The sequence below is a fragment of the Perna viridis genome, chromosome 8 (assembly GCF_037379345.1).
Source record: "Perna viridis isolate PV_CMFRI_1.1 ecotype Kerala chromosome 8, ASM3737934v1, whole genome shotgun sequence".
In the NCBI taxonomy this organism is placed as follows: domain Eukaryota; kingdom Metazoa; phylum Mollusca; class Bivalvia; order Mytilida; family Mytilidae; genus Perna; species Perna viridis.
Window position 1 is genome coordinate 24710969 of NC_142452.1, and position 22644 is coordinate 24733612.

General features: G+C 33.2%; 1 protein-coding gene across 1 annotated transcript in view; it reads left to right on the forward strand.

The window, feature by feature from the left end:
* The window catches only part of LOC148609942 (uncharacterized), a 153547-nt gene that overhangs the window by 70078 nt on the left and 60825 nt on the right, over positions 1 to 22644 (forward strand). Inside the window, exons 81-107 of the mRNA XM_088541550.1 lie at positions 137 to 332; positions 776 to 934; positions 1326 to 1585; positions 1723 to 1813; positions 2341 to 2481; positions 3007 to 3263; positions 3524 to 3608; positions 4042 to 4263; positions 5789 to 5968; positions 6289 to 6468; positions 6654 to 6800; positions 7138 to 7482; positions 8084 to 8230; positions 8966 to 9219; positions 10000 to 10084; positions 10639 to 10722; positions 11157 to 11309; positions 12110 to 12381; positions 12692 to 12779; positions 13952 to 14370; positions 14967 to 15057; positions 16315 to 16736; positions 18849 to 18966; positions 19675 to 19815; positions 20865 to 21121; positions 22083 to 22197; positions 22487 to 22624. Coding sequence (XP_088397676.1) covers positions 137 to 332; positions 776 to 934; positions 1326 to 1585; positions 1723 to 1813; positions 2341 to 2481; positions 3007 to 3263; positions 3524 to 3608; positions 4042 to 4263; positions 5789 to 5968; positions 6289 to 6468; positions 6654 to 6800; positions 7138 to 7482; positions 8084 to 8230; positions 8966 to 9219; positions 10000 to 10084; positions 10639 to 10722; positions 11157 to 11309; positions 12110 to 12381; positions 12692 to 12779; positions 13952 to 14370; positions 14967 to 15057; positions 16315 to 16736; positions 18849 to 18966; positions 19675 to 19815; positions 20865 to 21121; positions 22083 to 22197; positions 22487 to 22624 — 5047 coding nt within the window. The remainder of the gene's footprint in view (positions 1 to 136; positions 333 to 775; positions 935 to 1325; positions 1586 to 1722; positions 1814 to 2340; positions 2482 to 3006; positions 3264 to 3523; positions 3609 to 4041; positions 4264 to 5788; positions 5969 to 6288; positions 6469 to 6653; positions 6801 to 7137; positions 7483 to 8083; positions 8231 to 8965; positions 9220 to 9999; positions 10085 to 10638; positions 10723 to 11156; positions 11310 to 12109; positions 12382 to 12691; positions 12780 to 13951; positions 14371 to 14966; positions 15058 to 16314; positions 16737 to 18848; positions 18967 to 19674; positions 19816 to 20864; positions 21122 to 22082; positions 22198 to 22486; positions 22625 to 22644) is intronic.

Genomic DNA, 22644 nt, shown 5'->3' on the forward strand with positions numbered 1-22644 from the left:
TAGCTTATCAGATCAACATGACAATTAGTGGTCGTTAGCTTTACAAATTTTGATTTTGTAACATACACCCTAAAAATATACTGTGAGTACCTTACTGATTTTACAAGGTTTTGATGAAATGTTGTGATATTTTTAGAAGTCTGGCAGCAGTTATGGTAATGCTCTATGGAGCAGACAAGGAACACAGGGTAACAAATGGAAACAGGGTCAAATTCAGATTCAAGGTCAATCCATTCAGTACCAGATTGTGTTTGAAGGATTGGTGGGAAGAAGTTACCATGGTGATGTTGCCATTGATGATATTAAGTTGATAACTGGAACTTGTCCATCAGGTAATTGAGGGGGCATCCAGACATTTGGATTATTTTCTTTTGCTTGATTTTCCGATATATCATACTTTATTTTAGCATTTGAAATGTTTGATATCAATACTGTGAAAGTCCTATTGTTCTTGGGGCACTAATTTTCATGGTTTTCATGGGTAGGTCAAACCACGAAATTTTTTAAAAAAGGAGATTTCCATTGATGTGTATACTGAAAACACGTCAAAACCACGAATTCAAGATTCCATGAATTTGTGCTTCTTCCGTAATCCACAAATTAAAGTACTTTCATAGTATTTTTATCATGAAGAGGATGGGAATGATGATTTTATGCTTGCATTTTCATTAAATTTCACTAATTTTTAAAGGTAATTGAGATATAATGTTTAAGTTCAGTATTTATTTGCCTTTTAGGGTCAAATTAAATTTTATTTTAATCATTTTTTTTCTAGGAACAGCTGGTTCTTTGGCCTGTAACTTTGAAGGAGCTTCTCTCTGTGTGGGCTGGACCCAAGATAAGAATGACACATTTGATTGGACACAGAAAAGTGGAAATACTGGTTCCTCAAATACTGGTCCACAGTTTGATCACACTTTAGGAACATCAGCTGGTATGCACCATAACATTTTTTACTCTTTGTGTTTAGCACTTTAGATTAAAGTTCAAATTTATTTCTTTGTTTGTTATTTTAATTTAAACATTTTTATACAGAAAACAATGGAATTTATTCATGCATTTATAAAACTAACATATCTTGTTAGCCATTTATTTTTACTAATTCTGTGATCAAGCAGAAATTGTGGTTTAAAAATGATTGGAAACAAACAAGTCCCTTCATAGTAGATACATGTTGGACAGTTGTGTAATTTGGTAACAGCAAAGTTGAATCCTGAAATGTTAAAGTTACTATCCACTAAAATAAATAAATTTGTTAACAATAGATCAAAATTTAATCATTAGTAATTGAATTAGCCCCATAACTATGATCTCGTTCATTGCAGGAAAATATGTTTACATTGAGACCAGTTCTCCAAGGGTCAGAGGTGACAAGGCCAGGTTAATTAGTCCTCAGGTGACCTTCACTCAACCAACTTGTCTACAGTTCTACTACCACATGTACGGGGCAGAGGTCAATACCTTAAATGTCTACCAGATGACAGGCGGTGTCCTGCCACAGGTGGCAATATGGACCAAGTCCTTGAACCAGGGCAACAGATGGATAAAAGGGCAGACAACTATACAAGGCTCACAACCTTTCAATGTAAGAACTTTTATGCCCTGCAAATTAAACATTTCCTCTTCAGATTTCTGTTTGTTTGTCCCCAAAACTCCTCCATAATATTGTTTTTTAATGCTAAGCCCATATTTTTTACCATATTGTTCCATTTGTCTTTCTAGGTTGTGTTTGAAGGAATCCGTGGAAATGGTTACCATGGTGACATTGGTCTTGATGATATTAGTACAATACCAGGACCTTGTGGTGGCACAGGTAAGCAAAATGGCCTTGAAGGTCATTGTGTTAGAGAAATCTTCATACGTTGTCAGCACATTTGGGACTTATAGATTTATTAATTTAGTAGGGACTGGTTGCTGGCTTATTCAGGGTTTAGTTTATAATTGTTTGCCGTGGATAAAAAAAAATGCTATATTATTGTTTTGAATCTATATTATCATTTTGAGTATGAAATAAATATGGCAGCAAGGCAGCAACATCATTTTGGAGGGGGGGGGAGAGGTGTAGAGCCGTTTTTCACCTACAATTTTCTTCCAACTGGATATCAATCAACTGGAAGTTAAGTATTGTTATAGGTAAGGTTCATACTTCATGTAAAACCCATACAATTAAAGTATTAAAAGAAATCTTGATTTAAAACAGTCAATAAATTCAGAGACAGCTGAAATTGATAAAGAAAATAAATAAAAATACTAACTAATACCATTAAGTTATAACAATAAATATTATCAAAAAAGTTTGGGTTTAAAATCTTTACAAACTTATATTTTTTGCTGTTATAGGAAACTGTGACTTTGAGAGTGGATTGTGTTCATGGAGAAATGTTCATGCTGGAGACAATTTTGATTGGATTCTGGGTAAAGGCACAACATCCAGTGGTCTGACAGGACCAAGTGCTGACCATACTAAGGGCAATGGGCAAGGTAAGGATTTTAAAGACCTATCAAGAGCAGTGGACAAGATAATGAATAAGTAAGACAATTCATGTGCAATGGGCAAAATAAATTCTAATATTCCATTTTTGTCCCTTTTAACACTTCAGTTCATTTCTAGTAGCCGTCTGCCTTATCATTTTCCTCTCTCTTGGAATGTTTTTTCGCTTTCATTTCCCAGAGTTCACTCATCATTGACGTTATATGACTTAAATAATAGTGAATCACTTCTCATCATTGTGACATGACTTGAATAATAGTGAATCATTTGTCATCGATGTGACATGACTTGAATAATAGTGAAACATTTGTCAGCAATGTGACATGACTTGAATAATATTGAATCATTTGTCATCAATGTAACATGACTTGAATATTAGTGAATCATTTGTCATTGATGTTACATATTAGCGAATGAATGAATATTATTCAAATACAATGTGTTAAATCTCAATGATTTAATACAACTGACTCATAGTTGAGTCCTTTTCAACTTTTTTATTCATGTTTTACTAGGACAATATATATTCATTGAGTCATCAAGTCCACGACGTCCAAATGACCGAGCACAACTTTCAAGTCAGCTCTTCAACCCAACAACAGCAAGATGTATTAACTTCTGGTTTAACATGTATGGGGCTGATACTGGCACACTGAATGTATTTGTACAACCTCAAAATGGGTCAAATGTCAAGGTCTGGAGTTATACAGGGGACAAAGGTCAATCATGGCATCAAGCCCGTGCCACTTACTCAAGCAACAGTCCTTTCACTGTGAGTAGATAATTTTTATATTGTAATGTCAATGTGAACTATTGGTTGAAAACAATGAACAGACTTTAAGATAAAGTATGATATACATGAGAAGCTTTCCTGCAAAATTCAAAGTTTTAAAGTAAATCTCACCCTATTAGGCTGGATTCTTCCATAGCTTCTGTTTTAACAAACTAAATTGCTTCTGATTTGATTTATCTTCAAATAACTCAAATAAATTAGAAAGAAAGATAAATGAAAACCTACATTTTTTTTTTCAGCTGATAATTGAAGCTGTAAGAGGAAATGGTTACCGTGGAGATATAGCTGTTGATGACATCACACTGACACCTAGTTCATGCACAAGTATGTAGGCCTTTTTCAATATCAGTTTAAGGGGAACATGGTAGTGTATTGTAATTTTAAAACTCTACAAAACTATGAGAAAAAGAATAAGATAAACAGAAACTCCTTTTTTGATGATTTTCTTTTAATATTGATCTGCTGACGCAATGCTTCATTTTTTTCCTCTAAACACCTTTTTCCTGAAATATTTAATGAATAGAGATAAGTTCACTGAAAATAGCTCTTTTCTTGAAGATTTTTCTAAATTCTAAATTTTATTCAGAAATTGTGGTTAGGGAATTTGTCATATTATTATGTTCTCCTTCAGTGTCGAATTTGCCTGTTTAGACAAGAGCTGACCTTGAATTTTACTGTATTAAAATTGTATAAGCTTTACGTAGGTAGGTTGGAGGCTTAATTGAATAAATAAGTAAGATTCTTTTTTGTTTTTCAGCCATTCCACCTGGGGCATCAGTTTACAATCCAACACCCCCTCCTACAGGCACCACCCCAATAACAACCCCTGGAATTGCCACTCCTTATGACTGTAAGTTTGAGACTGGTGGAATCTGTCGATGGACCCAGGATAAATCAGATATTTTTGATTGGACACTAGCTAGTGGCCCTACAGGATCAGGGAAAACTGGTCCAACTAATGACCATACATACAATAATGGTAATTATCTAATGTGTTGACTGACTGAACTCCACTCCCTTAAAGAAAATTGAAATAAGACCATAATCTTCCCTTCTGCCCCCTGAAAAATACAGGTTTGAATTACATTTCCCTCTTTTATTTTCTTTCCATAGTATCATGTAAGTGCAATTACCCAGAATCAAAGGGATGGTTTTTTTTTAACAAAGATTTAATCCAACTCAGTTGCAGTAAAATCCTGAAGAATCTTTACTTCTTATCTGAGACTGTGAAGCTTAAGCACAAAATTTATGTCTGAGTGAACTGTAGAATTAGTTCTATTTCAAATCCAACCAAATTTATTAATACATGTAGTACTCATAGAGATAGTTATATTTAATTTTTAAGTACCAGTCCACATAAAATTCAGACAATTCAAATAGTAAAGTGATTCATGGTGTAGAAAAACCAATCAAACAAATGATGCTTTTTCAATCTACATATGCTTTGTATTTACATAGCAATATTTATTTCTGTATTTAGATCTGCACTTATGAAAAAATTTTACATTTATCTCCCACTAAAATCAACCAAATCAAACAAAATCAAGAATGATAACTCTTGCAAAGTTCCAATTTTATGTACAATCTATATAATTTTTATCTCAAAAGTGCAACCACAAAATGAAAAACTGAGACTGGTTATGTGATCAGGAACTGTTTCTGATTAAGAAATTAAACTGAATTTGGTGGGTTTTTGACATGCATGAATCACCTCCTGTCTGTTTTTTATATAGACTGATACTTACATTCATTTCCCTTTGGGTGTTAATTGCGTAAAAGAACTGAGACATGGGTTTTTATGAGGAGTATGAACTATGTTCACCGTATGTGAACCATGTTCTGGATAATATTTTAAAAGTATGAAATCATGTACTGAATATAATCAGCTGATAACTGATAGTAATATTACAAATCAAGCAGTGGAAACAAGTTAGGTTAGTCAAATAATATTCTCTGGAAAAACAATTAATAATAGGATAATTAATTGGAACGAGTGAATAACCAAAATATGATTGCGAGTGCTGAAGAATGCCAAGATTTAAAGAGTATGCAGAACTTGTTCTGTGCAGGAGTTAAATATTACTGTGTTCTTGGCACGAGTGATCATATTTCAGTTATTCATGATAACCAATTGATTATCATATTTATTATATAGATTTCCTCCATTATTCGTTGCTATTTTCAACATAAATTTCAAATTTTGTGAATGGCAGACTGATTTGAAAGTTGTGACGTTTTGTCGGCAGAGAGTCCAAGAGTGAAATTACCGATATTTATTTCACAGTGTGAATTATCGAAATTTATTTCATTGGGAACATTCGATAAAGCACTGCTATCTATATAATAATATGAAATAATATCCGCAGGATAAGATTTCTTTCTGATAGTATTATGTTTTACATTTACAGCTTATGTTTTGCCAGATTTCAGATTTTGTCGTTGTTTTTTTCCCTTTTGTATTTTACTTTAAATTTTTCCTCATCGAATTTGTCTTTTCTTTTTAGCTACTGGTCATTACATCTACATAGAAAGTTCCTCACCAAGGCGTCCAAATGACACAGCCAGAATAGTCTCTCCCACCATCTACTCCCAAACTGGTGGAGGATGTGTCACTTTCTGGTACCATATGTATGGAGCTCACATCCAGACTCTTAACCTCTATATCAGATACAAAGGCTCACTTGGTAAGCTCATTTGGTAATCTTTGTCAGAAATAAATGCTGACTTGGTAAGCTTTTTCAGAAATAAAGGCTCACTTGGTAAGCTAAGTCAGATAATAGACTCCCAATTCAGGGGTATGGGGAAATGCGTCTCAAAATCTGAATCTGTTTGTTGCTCACTCCTCACTGTGTGGTGTATGGTTTGATCCTTGGTGTAATTTTGTGGGTTTAATCGTGCTCTGCCATTACACATAATTAAAACTTTATTTCTTTTCTTGAATATTAAAAAAGTGTAATACCCCTTTTTTTTTTTAACTTATTAATAATTCTGTTTTTGTTAAAAGGTTCCCCTATTTGGACTCATACTGGAACTCTTGGGAATCAGTGGAACAGAGCACAAGTCAATGTAGCCAGTACAACTCCTTTCCAGATGGTATTTGAAGGAGTTAGGGGTACCAGTTATCAAGGTGATATTGGATTAGACGACATCTCATACTCATTTTCACCTTGTACGGGATCATCTGGTAAGTTATGATAGATAGTTGAATTAATTTTATGCTGATTGAAGATTGAAAATTAATTTGTATATGAACATATTTCTGTTTTAATCGATCATTTTAAATATTTGTTTTTTGTAACTTTGGTTAGTTCTCTTTTTGTAAAATTGTGTTTGGCAAATTGCTTTGAATTCATTATCTTATCTTTTCAGTGGCCAGTAAATGTAACTTTGAGAACAACAAGATATGTGGTTATTCACAGAGTAAGACAGATCAGTTTGATTGGACAAGGTCAGTTGGACGAACAGGAAGTAGAGGAACTGGTCCCACCGCTGATCACACCTACGGAACATACAGAGGTAAAAGAAAGCAATAAATGAATGATTGAATGATCTTTACGGAAGTTATGGCTCTTGACTTAAAAAATTTCTGTGAATTTACAGTTTTCCACACTTTTTTTTGTAATGCTTTTACTAAATAATTTTTATTTTGTTTGTAGTCTTACTATGAGAAGTTACAGAGTAAGTTCGACCTTGGTTACCATTGATTGATTTTTATGAAAGTTATGGGCCTTGGACTTAGAAAATTTCAATGAATTTAAATTTTTCCACACTTTTTTTTCCCTGTGGGGGACATTGGAACACTGTTCTTTTATCCTATGACTTAACATTGAGTTCTTTCTATGTTTATTTTCAGGGCATTACATGTACATAGAGGCCAGTGCCCCTAGACGCCCAGGACAAAAAGCTGTATTACTTAGTCCTTCCTATCCAAGTACAGCTGGCTCATGTCTGTCATTTTACTATCACATGTTTGGTAACAGAATGGGCACTTTTAATATCTACCTAAAACAGAGCACTGCTACTCAGAGAATCTTTACAAAGTCTGGTAACCAAGGAAACAAATGGATTCTGGGATCTGCCACAGTACAGGCCCAATCTAATTACACTCTGATGTTTGAAGGCATTGTGGGATCAGGGTACGACAGTGACATTGCTATTGATGATGTTACAATTTCAAGTGGCGGCTGTAATCTGCCAGGTATAATTTGACTCATTATGGTTTTGATATTTTCACTCTATTTACATGTACATTTGATTAGGAGAACATTAGTGTTTTTTTAAATAACTTTAAGAGTAGCAAAACAAAAGGTACAAACAAGGAAAAATCTGTAGCCTAAACCGTGCTGTTAATCTCTTTTACGAAGAAGCAAATTTTTCAGTAAAAAAATCAATATTTAGTATTTTTCACAGGAAAAAATAGTAATTTTAAAAAAAAAACCTCCCACAAATCTGACATATTTATGTGGGAGATTCTAAATTTTTCATTGATTTTATGGGAGAGTCTCTTCAAATGTCTTCCAGGTGTTGGAACACCAAAAGGAAAGTAAAGATCAATTAAGTGTCATTACCCAATGAAACTAAAAAGATAAGCAGAGAAAAGCACATGGGTATATACTCACTAAAATTCTGTGAGAACTCAGGTGCTTGGGAAGGGTAAACTGTTCCTGCTCATTACAAAACACTTGTTTTGCTTCTAAAAAGTCTTGTTATCTGAAAATTTATTTTATTTGTTTATAGTATCAAATAACACAATATAACATTTAATTAGGTGAATATGCATGATTTATTTCTTACATCAGGAAACTGTGATTTTGAAAAGAACACCTTCTGTGATTGGACAAACATACAAGGGGATACATTTGATTGGCTAGTTGGAAGAGGAAGAACATCATCTCAATACACTGGTCCCACTAGTGACCACACCCTCAGCGATGGATCAGGAAATGGTATGTTGATAGCCATTAACAGGATACCATAAGTTGGCTGGATTTGATTTTTTTTTCAAGTATATATACTTGTCCATGAAAAAAAATTGAAGGTGGTTTTACTCCAAAAATATGGAGATCTTTTTAATTGCTGATAGAACAACATACCTCAGTGTGCAAACCTCTTATGCTTATAAAGATTCACACTTGGCCTTTCAGAAACTCTTTAAGTCTTATTTATCTATTTAAAACAACAGAAACATTAGTGTTACTGTTTTACTTTGTCATTTATCACTTTTAAATGGGACAATGAAAAAATCAAAATATTTAAGGTCTTTTTAGATTTGGCCGTGGTAAAGTTCTGATAAACGATTGTTTTCTTTATTAAGGTCTTTTTAAATTTGGCCGTGGTAAAGTTCTGATAAACGATTGTTTTCTTTATTAAGGTCTTTTTAGATTTGGCCGTGGTAAAGTTCTGATAAACAATTGTTTTCTTTATTAAGGTCTTTTTAAATTTGGCCGTGGTAAAGTTCTGATAAACGATTGTTTTCTTTATTAAGGTCTTTTTGGATTTGGCCCTGGTAAAGTCAAAATATTTAAGGTCTATTTGGATTTGGCCCTGGTAAAGTCAAAATATTTAAAGTCTTTTTAGACTTGGCCCTGGTAAAGTTCTGATAAACGTTTGTTTTCTTTATTAAGGTCTTCTTAGATTTGGCCCTGGTAAAGTTCTGATAAATATTTGTTTTCTTTATTAAGGTCATTATGCATTCATTGAATCAAGTGCACCTAGGAATCAAGGAGACAATGCATGGCTCCAAAGTCCAAGGTTCAATCCAACTACCAGACGATGTCTTCACTTCTGGTATCACATGCTCGGAAGAGGAATTGGCTCTCTTAATGTCATTGTGAAGACTGCTACTACTAACCAGACTGTTTGGTCATTAAGTGGTAACCAGAGTAACACATGGTACTCTGCACAGGTCAATGTTCCATCCAAAACCCCTTACAATGTAAGTAGTGTTCATGTAGTTCTCAGTCATAGTTTATATTCCCTTCGTTAACAATGTATGATACATTTACAATACATGGCAAGATCCCCAGAGAGGTAGGGAGTTGTTTTCTTTCTTTCTAATGCCTAATTGGGCATTGTTCAAATCAAGTATTTTTTGCCAATCAGAAAATGACATATAAACTTTTTCCTGACTTGTGAAGAGTCTTGCATATTTTGAAAGGCTGGGTGCTGTGTATTAAGTGAGTTTCAAATGTCAGACACTGTTTGGAGCTTGGATACATGGCTTGTGATGTACTCATTCATGGATTGTGATTTTTTAAAGCATTTTTTCCATATTTTCTGTTCATTTATACCATATTTAGCACAGATTGATATCTATGCATACCTTAATATGAATGAAGTGTATATCTGCTAGGTCATGTCTGTAGTTAGAGGTGATAATGAGTAAAGTATATTAGAGTTTTATTCTTAGAATATCTAAAAATCATATTATACAATTAGGGCCCTCTTAGGAGGTGAATGTCCAAAATTGTCAACCCGAATTAGGGTTATTTCCCTGAGAGCTTTAGCATGAGGGGAATACCCTCAGTGAGGTTGACAATTTTGGATAGAATTAATCCTTTATTATGTAAGGTATAATAATATGTAATGTATGACATATTATGAATTACATAATAGAATAAAATGAGATTGGTTTAAGTATTACAGTGTATAAACAGCTTTTGATACTTTGATGTTTGTAGTATTTTACAAAGGGAAATAACTCGTCATTTTGTAGGTGATTATTGAAGGAATCAGGGGAAGTAACTACCAGGGAGACATTGCCATTGATGATGTTTCATTTACTGCTGATGTATGCTCATGTACGTCTTTATACATACTAAAACATTAAAAAAAAATGTTATAAATATTTATATAATATTGATATAAATAATTTAGTTATAAAGAATGAATAAAGAAAATTATATTTTTTTTTGGCAACTCCCCACTATAACCCATATTATTTTCTATTTATCATATGTTTCAACTCCTAGATATATATCAGTGTCAATCATGTGACATCTATCATTTGGTCTTAGCCATGGAAATGACAATAATGTCGGCCACAGCCTTGGTTGTACAGAATCTTTAAGTTTTGGCTTGAAAGAAACAGAAAAAAGGGGTCAGGCATGTATTGTCTTATACATGTATTTGTACAGACTGACCAGTCTAATGAGATATTTCTTACAGCCAAACAATTATGACAGATTAAATAGTTGTTTTGAAAAAAACTGGTATCATTGTTAATATAAGCTGAAAGTGTCATGAAATAATAAAAGAGCTATTTAGCAAGACCCACTGAACAGTTTCAATTTCACAATTTTTAAGTGTCTCTTAAAATTAATGTGTCATGAATTGCTTTGCCTGTCTATTCTAGTGCAACCAAGCCAAGCTAACCCCCTGACCCAAACAAAAACAACATCTATGACCACACCATCACCTACCCAAGGACCAACTCCAGGTAAGTTAACATACTGTCATTAATATTTTTCTTCAGACTTAATTGGTATACCCTTAATAATGTAAATAGGGATATAGTGCCCTGTCTTTTTTTTTTTTTTTGGGGGGGGGGGGTTCTGCAATCAGTCTACTCTGATGTGGACATTTCACCAATTATGTTAAAATGTTTTTAAAGGAAATGTTCACTGAATTTAGCATTATAGACCTTAGTGCCAAAATACTGAATATAAAAGTACCATATTCACTGTTAACAGCACCAATTAAACATCTATATGGCAGTACATTGATATAGAAATATTTTAATCCACTTTATACTGAGAGATGTCAGTCCTTACTCGAAAACAAAATATTCCTGATATTAAAAAATATGCAGTGTTATATACTGCTTCATATAAATATAACTGATGAAATGTTTGTATTATTTTCTTATTGCAGCACCTACACAGTATGATTGTAACTTTGACAACACTGCCCAGCCATTATGTCAATGGTCACAGGACAAAACTGACCAATTTGATTGGACAAGAGCCCAGGGACCAACTGGAACCTCAGCTACTGGTCCCACTACTGATCACACTACTGGAACAGGTACATGATGGGTTTTGTACTGTGGAATATTTTCGTTTAATTAGTGGAGCTCAAATTAAAAGGATGTCATATGCTTGTCCTTTTGATGTTTAAGAGACGTATTGGGTTTGATGTGATTTAATAGGAAGGTTGGTTATCATATGTAGAAGTGCATGAAGAAATATATTTACTGTCAGAGGACTTCAAAGAGAAACAATCCAAATTAAGGGTATAACTTGGTAAAACCTTGTAAGCACAACTACTCCAAAAACCACAAATGGATTTTGATGAAAATTTTTAGGAATGTTTGGTATCATGTGTAGATGTGTATGAAGGAATATTATTACTTTTGGATGATGCCAAAAGGAGATAATCCAGCAAGCCTTTTACACTGAAGTCCATTGGAAGCAGGGGTATTCTCTTTGTGAGCTTGCTCGCAGTATTTCTAGTTTTGTAAATGGAGCTTAAATCAAAAGAATAGCATATGCCTGTCCTTTTGAAGTTTAACTAATGTATTTTGATATAATTATGTCTGCCAAAGTGTCAAAGAAGAATGGGAGGTATCTACATGTTTTAATTACTTTCAAGTCGAATATTAGTTTTCATTAACAAGATACCAATTTCATACTTTATTTCCAGGTTTTGGGAATCTACACATGAAAAAAATGAATAAAGACTTGAGTCCATATTTTTTTAGAATGCATGTAGCTTACTAAGGATTTAACGTGCTTACATAAACACATGCATCCTATATTTAGAACTAGATTGTCACATTACAATTAAAATTGTCTGTATTCTAGAGTAATACAAATATTTTTCAGCTAATGGATGGTATGTGTACATTGAAACTTCCGGGAGTCGTCGTGTCAATGACTCTGCTAGAATTATCTCCCCTACCATTAGTGACACTACCATACGCTGTTTGAACTTTTGGTACAACATGTATGGTGTCCACATTAATGCTCTTAATGTCTATGTACAACAGCCTGGACAGCTTCCAACCCTTACCACACCTAAGTGGAAGCGTTCCGGAACTCAGGGAAATATGTGGAAACAAGCCAAACTTCAGATTCAACAAAATGGACCATATCAGGTGAGTTTATTATTTTTTTGGATTAAAGTGCTATCAGAATTTCTTGGGGAAAAAAACAAGATAATTTAAATGGTGTAAGTAACAGAGTGTTAGCTGGTACGGGTTAGATGACGTGATTACCAGACCAGAGATACTATGACATATGAGTATGATATTTATTAAAACTTATGTTGAGCAAGTTATCAAAGCTTTTCAATAACTTGCAAACTGATGTAGTATTAGAACGTCACAACTACAACCCTTTAAGATAAGTGGTAACAATAGTTGTTGCTACATTTAAGAGTATTAACTCCCAATATATACCTTGTAGGTAATAATTGAAGCGCTTCGTGGACTAAGTTACCGTGGGGATATTGCCATCGATGATGTAAGACTCTCTGTGGGAGCCTGCAATTCTGGTAAGTAGTGTGACTGAACTCGGACAGGAATTGAAGAAAAAGGATTCCTGCTAAACAAATTTAGTTGTTGTAAAAGAATCACCTATATCTTATAATTGCTACTTCACTTTTACTGTTAGATGGATTTTGATGAAGCTTCATATTAAGTTTGGGGCTTGTACAACTATGTAGAATGTGTAAGAAAACCCAGCTTTCTTCTCTTTATGCTTGCAAAGACAAGAAATCCTAATCAAATGCTTTACAGATGAAGTGTTTTTTGGCAAATTAAACTATACTCGGCGTCACATAAATAACATACTGTTAAAATTTGAATAAAAGTATTTTCTACGACTTTATTGACATCTACCGTCGTTTAAATTGTCTTAAATGATTTGCTCATTCGTTTAGCCCAAAGGCTTCTCCCTAAACAAGTCGCTTATTAGCTTAAATCATGCGTAACAAATCCTTACGGGAAAATCCCATACTAATGTCCGCCATTTTGGTTTCAACGGGACGATTTGTTTATAAACGAAGTTCGTAAGTTCCCGTCGAACTCCGGTGACAATCGTCTGCTTGATCAACTCGGTATTGTACGTTGTTCGCGTAAAATAAATCCGAGATATCCGAAATAACACCGAAATGCATTATTGGTACTTCGGTTTTTGGACAAACCATTTAAATGTAAACAACATCTCCTAGCAACCCGATCACTGTAAACATGGCCGACTTTTTACAATGTAAATATTGGCACAGAGAATTAAAATCTGACCGGAATTTAACGATTCAATGTTTAGGGAGAAGCCGTTTGGCTAAACGATTGAGCAAATTATTTAAGACAATTTAAACAACGGTAGGTGTCAATAAAGTCGTAGAAAATATTTTTATTCAAATTTTAACAGTATGTTATTTATGTGACGCCGAGTATAGAATGAACTTAGTATATTGTAGGCGAAATGACCATGAACAGATAACCAATGTTTTTTTTTTTTTATTAATGGACAATTTATGATGTAGACTGTTGAGAAAGATTTATATATTTTTAAATATGTATCATTATTGTGAATTAAGTTTGATAAATTCAAATCTCATTAATTTTCGATCACTAACTTAGAACATCTGTACTTATGGAAATGATACTTGTGGTTATATGAGCAATACATGTACCTCTAATACTTTTTTAAAATATTTTTCAGTTCCTTCACAAAGTCAAAACCTCTGTACTTTTGAAAGTGATACTTGTGGTTATAAGGGCAATAGATCTGATACATATCCATGGAAAAGACAAGCGGGAGGTACACCAAGCAAAGGAACTGGCCCCTCAACAGACCACACCTTGGCAACAAGGCAGGGTCATTATATGTACATGGAATCATCAGTTCCCATGATGCCAAACCAAACAACACATCTTATTTCACCCCCATACTCATTAACTGGTGCCCAGTGTCTCAAATTTTACTACCACATGTTTGGTATAAATGTTGGTGCTTTAAATGTATACATGATTAGCGCTGGATCAACCCAAGAAGGCACAGCCATCTGGAAAAGAAACTTTAATCAGGGCAATCTGTGGCGTGTTGGGTCTGTCAGTCTGAACCCAAGTTCTGCTTTCCAGGTATGTTAGCTTTTTGTATAATTTTTCGAACTTCATAGTTAGTCTTGTTTCTTTTTTTTTTCAAATTTCATCAAAGTCATATTTCTTTTTTACTGTGTACTCATTTTAAATTTGCCACTTTCCACTTTATAGTTTGTTGCCCTAATAAATCTTTCATCAATTCTTTCTTGACAAAGGAATATGGGTTTCATTTAACATTCAAAGCCATTGTTTGATTTGTCAGTATTGCCATTACACATGTTAAAGTTTTAATATAATTTCAGGCTTTGTTATGGAGCTATTTGTTCTCTTAAAACATTTGAATTTGTTCAAAATGCACTGCTGTGATGTTATATGATGTCTCGACCAGCGTGAATATAGAAGTTTTCATATAATATGTACAAGCTGTGTGTCTGCCTTCAAAGTTTGAACAATAACATCCTAACTGCATTGGCCATTTGCATTATACTTCACTTACAATAGAAAAACTTTGAGCCATTCATGTTACAATATTTTATAGGACATTGTTGATGCTCCTGTGAACGAACTTTGAACTTTCCAGTGGATCTAAACAATTACTATCTTAGTATTTATCCACTATTAATGTTTGTTTTCAGATTGTTTTTGAGGGAGTACGTGGGAATGGTTACCTAGGAGATATTGCTATTGATGACATTTCAATTTCATCAGGATCTTGTAATGCACCAGGTTAGGCAAAGCTTAAAATATGATCATTTCTTCCTTTGTTGCTTTTTTATTCAGTAAATAAATTGCTAAGTATCTTAATACTCTGTGATTCATCAAATAGATTTGCTGAGAGTGGTCAGTGAAAAAATGTATTAATGAAACTTTGAAATTATTGTTTTAATGTTTCTGTGGTAATATATTGCCTTTTTCAACCTAAGAGACAAAAACTTTTAGGTAGGGAGATTAAAAAGAAACAAACAATATTATAATGTTGCCTGAATAAAAATATTTCTTCTTGGTGATGGTGGATGTAGATTAATGAACAGTTTACAATACAGTACTCTGAGATTAAGGACACTACAGACAACATGAACTGCATACCTGTTAACCCTCGCACATTAGGGGGAGACTTCCACAAAATCTAGAAATTTAAAATCTCCCATATAAAAAATGAAAGATTTGTGGGAGGTTTTTGGTTGAAATTTGCCACATGATACTGTACCGATTGAAGAAAATCTCCCACATGGACTGTTCTAAAGGTTAACAGGTACCTGTATGAAGTCAGCCACCTTCAGAGATCCACAGAACAAGAAATTTCATTCAACAAACTTGTATGACGTCTTGTCCATATTTTCAACTTTCTTTTCATCTTATTCAACCATAGATGTGAAATTTTATAAGGAACTTGGCAAATGTTTCTAGAAAAGCAGAGGTTGCTCACCCTACCGGTGCACCTTGTTCATGCTCCAAGTTTAATTGGTGCCCAGGTTACTCATTTATTTTTGTGTCTATGTGTCATTTTTGTTATTTAACTTTTATAATTGTGTGTGTCTATTTTCCTTGTCTAATCATTATCCTTATATTATATTATTATTATTATTCGAATCCTGATTCCCTTAGTTGCCCTTTCTGGTCAGTTTATTGTTTACAAAGTTAGTTCTCTAATTCAGTGTCCTGATCAAGTATTTAGTGATCTACAGAGATTCTGTTCTGAGACATTGTTAGTTACTTGTTGTGTTTATAAATACCTGATTAACCAACTTCCTGCATAACTACAGGTGTTTCAATTGTCTTACATTTTCCTCACTCTCAGAGGTTTACCCACTGAAGAGTGGTTTGGATAGTTTTTTTATTTATTATATGTTGTGTTCTAAACATGGTTTAGAGGAATTTAAAAATTAACAACTTTTTGACTAATTATGAAAGTTGATGCCCATAAAAAAATGTTCTTTCACAATATGGTGTTTATAATTTGATTGGTAATTTTTTTATCCACAGGTGTCTGTAACTTTGAGAAGAACACTTGCAGTTGGAAAAATCTGAAGACAGATGATTTTGATTGGTTAAGACACAGAGGTCGAAGTGCTTCTTCTTCTACTGGCCCTACTGCCGATCACACTCTGGGAAATAGTAAAGGATATTATATGTACATTGAAACCAGTGCTCCAAGAGTTGCAGGAAACAAGGCTCGTTTCGCAAGTGAAGTTTTCCCACCTAAACAAACTGGTTCATGTTTTGTCTTCTGGTACCATATGTATGGAGCTGATGTTGACACTTTAAACATTTATGTCAGATTGAATGTGTCATATACTATAATGACAAGTGAGGCATTGCTATGGCAACAGACAGGTAATGTAGGGAACCAATGGAACAGTGGACAGATGAACATACCTACCAAGTACACATCTAAACCTTATCAGGTAGATCCTTAGTCTTATAAACATACTTAACTTAGCTGAATATTTGCCCTTTTTCCTAATTTGCAGGGATTGTTAGTACCATATTTTTTGGACGATAAGTCGATATTTTTTTTTTTCAGCAAAATGTCAGCCGCAAAATATTGTACACTTTTACTTATATAAGGATTTTTTTTAGAAAAAAGTTTATCTTCAAGTGATTTCATTAGAATTGATAACATTATATTTATTGTTTCATCCATAAATGGGGTAAACTGCAATCACATGTCTTAGGAAAACAAAAGCCGTCAATACAAATCGAACCAGCGATCGAACTCAAAAGATAATTGATCAATGCCACTATCCATTTATAAATGAATACAACGATGTTATATTAGGTCATCCCTAAGTGGTATTCTTCATTAAAAAAATATAAACAAACTCTTGAGGATACCTTTACAAAATCTTTAATCAGATCATGTATTTCTGAGTTATTTGTCCTTTTATATGCATATTTATTCCCATTTACAGTATGTCATTACACATTAGCATGTGGCACAAGTTATAATAAATTGAAGTGTTATCTAATTGGCTAGTTGCAACCAGATTTAAATATAGCAATTTGTTATTGTACTTTAAAATACCAGATTACATTTTTATTAATTACCGGTGTAATGATGGTTGATTAATTATGACCAGTTGTCCAGACTAATTTCACACCTGGGTGCCCACACTTGACATCATTACGATCTTTGTGTTTCAGTATCAGAGCAATTGACATGGAATTAAATAAAACTGACAAAACTCGTTTACAAAATACGCTTTATTAAAAGTACTAACAAACTTAAAGATATCATTTAAAGTTACTTGAATAATGTGATTTAAAAAACTTCTGCTTACACCTATGGTTTACGTTGAAGACCTAAGATGCACGTCTGACCCTTGACTTTTTTTGTTTTTGTTGATTTTAGTCAAAATATGGGATACAACTTATACTCCACTTGGACTTATAGGTCGAAAAATATGGTATTTTTATTTCAACAGGAGAAATTAAGATTTGAATTGGTGAAGTCAGATTTTTTTCTATTTAAATTCTTTAACAAAATTCAAATTTTGACAGGTGATTCATTGAAATGAAGTGGAGAAATTTGCATGGTGCCTCCAGTTATTGAAAACTTTGAATTTGAGTTTAATATATTTAAATTTTGGATGAATGTATGTGCAGTTATTTCAAAGGGATATGGAGTATTTTATTTCTAGATTTTGTATTGTTTTGTGTGTTTAATATTTGTTCTGATTTTTTTTGTCTGTCTTAGATATTGTTCTTTGAAAAATATGTTAAGGGGTTAGAAGGTTCAGAAATTTTTTTGATTTTTGAAAAAAGGAAAAATAATTACTTCGTGAATCCACTTGCATTTATATGCATTTATATATAATCCAAACTTTCATCCACCTTTTTTTTAAATTCAGATTTTACTAATAGATTTTTACACCTCCCTTATGGGGGTAGACCTAGGGTAAGGGACTCAACTCTTAAAAATCATTGGAACGTTTGTATTCAGCATTTTACATCAGTCTCATGTAAGCATCTAATTAACTTTGATTCATTTTTTTTCTGCTTCAAACGAAAGCTTGAGAGGCTTTTGTGAAATTGAAAATGATACAAACATATCATTAATTTCAAGAGTATTGTCCCTTACCTCAGATCTACCTCCCTTAAACTGTATTTTGAAGTGCCCTGTCCCTTCTCTATTTTTCTGTCAACATCTTTTGTAAGTGTAATTCCTCCTAAACTGCTCAAGGGATTTTGATGAAATTTTTAGGAAGGTTGACTGTCATATGTAGATGTGTATGAATCTGACATTGAACTCCTTATTCTCTTTGTGAGCTTGCACACAGTATTAATAGTTTTTACTGTATTTAACTTTGATTTTGTTTATTTCTGTCTTGTTTGTCTGGTCAGATACTCTTTGAACACTTGCTTATTTGCCAATTTGGATGTCAGGTAGTATACTAAAAAAATTACCAGAGAGCTGTGAATTATAGAAAAAGTTGATTCTATGCATTGTTTTTTTATAAAATGAGACAATAAAATTTATGAGTTTAGTCATTATGCTGCAACTCAATATTTTTCAGATTATCATTGAAGGTGTCAGAGGAAAGAGTTACCATGGTGATGTTGCTATAGATGATGTTGCTGTAAATGATGGATCATGTTCTACATATCCTCCTTCTGCAAGTGTGTCTCAATATGGTAAGCATAAGTTTACCAAACTCCAAAGAGTGTCCAATTTTCAAAATTCACTCCTGATGTGCAGACAGTCTGAGAAAATGCATGAATCTTACAGTAATTGGTAAAAGTGAATAGTTTTACATGATGTTGCAGATTATCAAATCACATTTAATTTGAAAACTGTTTTGAGAATTTTGGAAGGGGTGTCTGCAGTGGTAAGTAAGGGAGGAAATGAATGTCTTCTGCTGTGTAGAGTACAATTTACAGGCCTTTTGTCCCTGTACTTCCTGATGGTGGTGGATATAGAATATGATTTTCTCATCTTTTATTTATATTGTTTTCTGCTGTATTGTTCATATAATGGATTGTGATGAAACTTAAACACAGATTAAAACAATAGTGACAAGAAAGATATGGTTTGTATTAGGTCAGTTTTATAAGTTTTACTAAAAATACTCTTTTTTAGAACTTAAGACCTTCAACTCTTAAGACTTATAACCCACAGACTCATTGTCTCACAAATATATACTCTATACCTGTATTTATCAATGATAATTCTTAATTCCATTCCCGTTTTACAAATACAGTCTATTACAGATTTTCTTCATGACATTTTTTTATTGTGCTGTATATAAACTTGAGATATTTACTTTCCTGTCGTTCCTTAGAGAGCCATCCCTGATTTATTGAGAAAAGCAGTCTTAAGATTTTTCCATTAATGTTTTTTAGGAAGTGGTAATCCTCAATGTGACTTTGACACTAATTTATGCACATGGACCCAGAGTGTAACGGACCAATTTAATTGGACCAGAAGTTCAGGTGGAACCCCTAGCTCTGGGACTGGACCACTTGGTGATCACACTGGAACAGGTAACATATAAAACAGTTAATTTAAATTAGATGAGCTTTAGGGATGCATGACCCAGTTTTAAAAAGAAAATAGAGATTTTCCTCATATCCTTCAACTCAAAACTGGACCAACCAGATTGCTTGAAATTGAATAATTGAGGAAAAATTCAAAGCTTTTAACAAATTCACAATATGAGATTTTTTTTTTTTATTAAACCTTGGCCAGATATTGAACCTATTCAATTTTAAAATGTTGTGATAAGCTTAAATTCAAAAGTTTGAGTATATCAGTTTTTATCCTTCTAAGTATTTTAGACTGTTTAAAAAAGCTGGTATGCAGTTTACCAAATTGTTTTTGCAGATACATTTTTGATGTTTTAAGGGAAAGGAAAGGTTTTCCAGCAAATAACGTTTTGCATTTAACAAACAGTTTTGATTTTAGGACCATTGCTAGGATGCTGATTGGTGTGGATTTAATTAATTTTCATGAAATTTTCACCCTTGCAAAAATGGGAAAGATGAATCATTTGCAAAAAAGTTGGTTTACAACATCATGTTTTTTAATGCTGTCAAAAAATCTTACAAGTATGAGTCCAGTTTAAAAAAGAACAACCTGAAATTAAGTTTTTACAGCTAAATTTTTCACCTATCAGATTGCTAAAAATTAAAGATTTAATGGAAAAAAAAAAAAAAAAAACGAAAAAGGAAATTTCTCAATTACAGTTGTTTATGAAATGAAACCATAGCCACAAGGTATATAACAGGACTTGTGAAATGTTCCCTGGGCAAAAGTTACAAAATACAAGCCAGTTTAATAGGTGAAGGAAAAATGTAAAAAAAAAATCATTTGGGTTTTTATATCAAAATATATATATTGCTGATGGATCAAAGTTAACAAATACTCAGTGCCAGAAACTTTTCCAATATATTGACAAATCAATTAATATTTAACTCTTATTCACATTTCAGCAAAATATTTTCAATGGATTTCAAAACTAGCATTATCTGGACTATTTGTATGGTACTCTCTGCTTTGACTGCAATATAAATGTTTAGCTTTCTCATTGTAGGATACTATTTGTACTTAGAAGCCTCTGGTCAAAGGCGAGGCAGCAAAGCAGTCCTTGTTTCACAGGTTAATGCACCAACATCTTCAGCAGGCAACTGTTTTGTTCTCTGGTACCACATGTATGGCCCACAGATAGGAACACTCAATGTATATACCAAGTCTCAGGGACGACAGATTCGACAATGGACAAAGACGGGAACTCAAGGCAATAAATGGCAGCAAGCTAGTTTTACCTTTACCAGTAATACTGACTACCAGGTAAGATCTATGATCATCTCAGACCCAGACTTTACACTTGTAAAGTGAAACCTGTCTAAACCAAACAAGGAAAAAATGAAGCCTGTCTAAATCAAACAAGGAAAAAATGAAGCCTGTCTAAACCAAACAAGGAAAAAATGAAATCTGTATAAACTATTTATATTGTAATGATTTTATGAAGTCCATTCAAATCAGTTTTAATATATTTTGAACCTGTGTAAACCAAACAAAACCTGTATTGGAAAAGGTGTTTGGTTTAGACAGGTTTTACTGTCATATGATTTTAGTCTTTGCCTATAGAGCTACCGTATTGAACCTCATGCTAATAAAGCAAGTAAGAAACGCATGCTCCATAATGGCTGTACTCAGTCAATATACTTGTGCTAGTATATAGATTTTTAAATACTTTTCTGCTCGTGAAAAATAAAAGCAATTTCAATGATTCATTTTATCAAAACTTTTCAATTACCAGTTGTAACACTCATAAACAACTGTGTTGTTGACAAACTGGCTTGATGATATGGCCAATGTCTCGATCACCAGGGTTATCAGAGACTTCCTTTTGAAAAGGATTATTACATTTTAGCCTTGTACTTTGCAGTTATTTTTTTATCATTTTTGTTTGAAAAGTGTATCACATAGGTTTCTAACTAGCTAGGAGGAGAAAAAGGAGGGGGGGAAGAATGTGAAAATTGAGTATCAATTTCAGTAGCACACGTGCATTACATAAACAAGAAAGCATGTATAAACATCGATTTTTTCTTAAAGTAGGGAAAAAAATCAAGATATACACAATAAATGGTCTCATTGCTCTCAACTATGTCTTATACCACCATCAATGTCCCATCGCTCTACACTGTCTTGTACCACCACCAACATCCCATCACTCTACTCTGTGTCTTGTACCACCACCAACCAAAAATCCTAAATCTGACCCTGCGATTTATCAATCTATTTATAGATCATGATTGAAGGTGTAGTTGGAACTGGATGGGCTGGAGATATTGCTATAGATGATATCAATATGGATAATGTTCCTTGTTCAAACTCTTCCTATGTTAATCCTACTGCTGGATGTAAGTTAAAACTTTTTAAATCCTTGTGGGGACTACATATAATGGAAGGCTTTTATTTAAAACATGTTCTTATCCTTCATCAGTTTAATTTTGTTTCCTAAAACTGGATTTACAATTATATATATATTAGACCAAATTTCTACAACTTTGAAGCAAAATACCATATTTTCATGTTGCTGTTTTATTCTGATGATTCTTTCTGAACTGAATGTTTTTTTTCTGATTTTGTTTTTTCCCTTTGGTTAGCCTCATGAAATTAGGTTTGATTAATACAATTACTATTTTAAAGCTACTTGTACTTTTGAAAATGGTTTCTGTGGATGGACACAAGATAAGACTGACCAATTTGATTGGTTGAGACATGCTAACACAACAGGTAGTAGTGGAACTGGACCATATGCTGACCATACAATGGGAACTGGAGCAGGTAAGGCAATGATAGGCCAC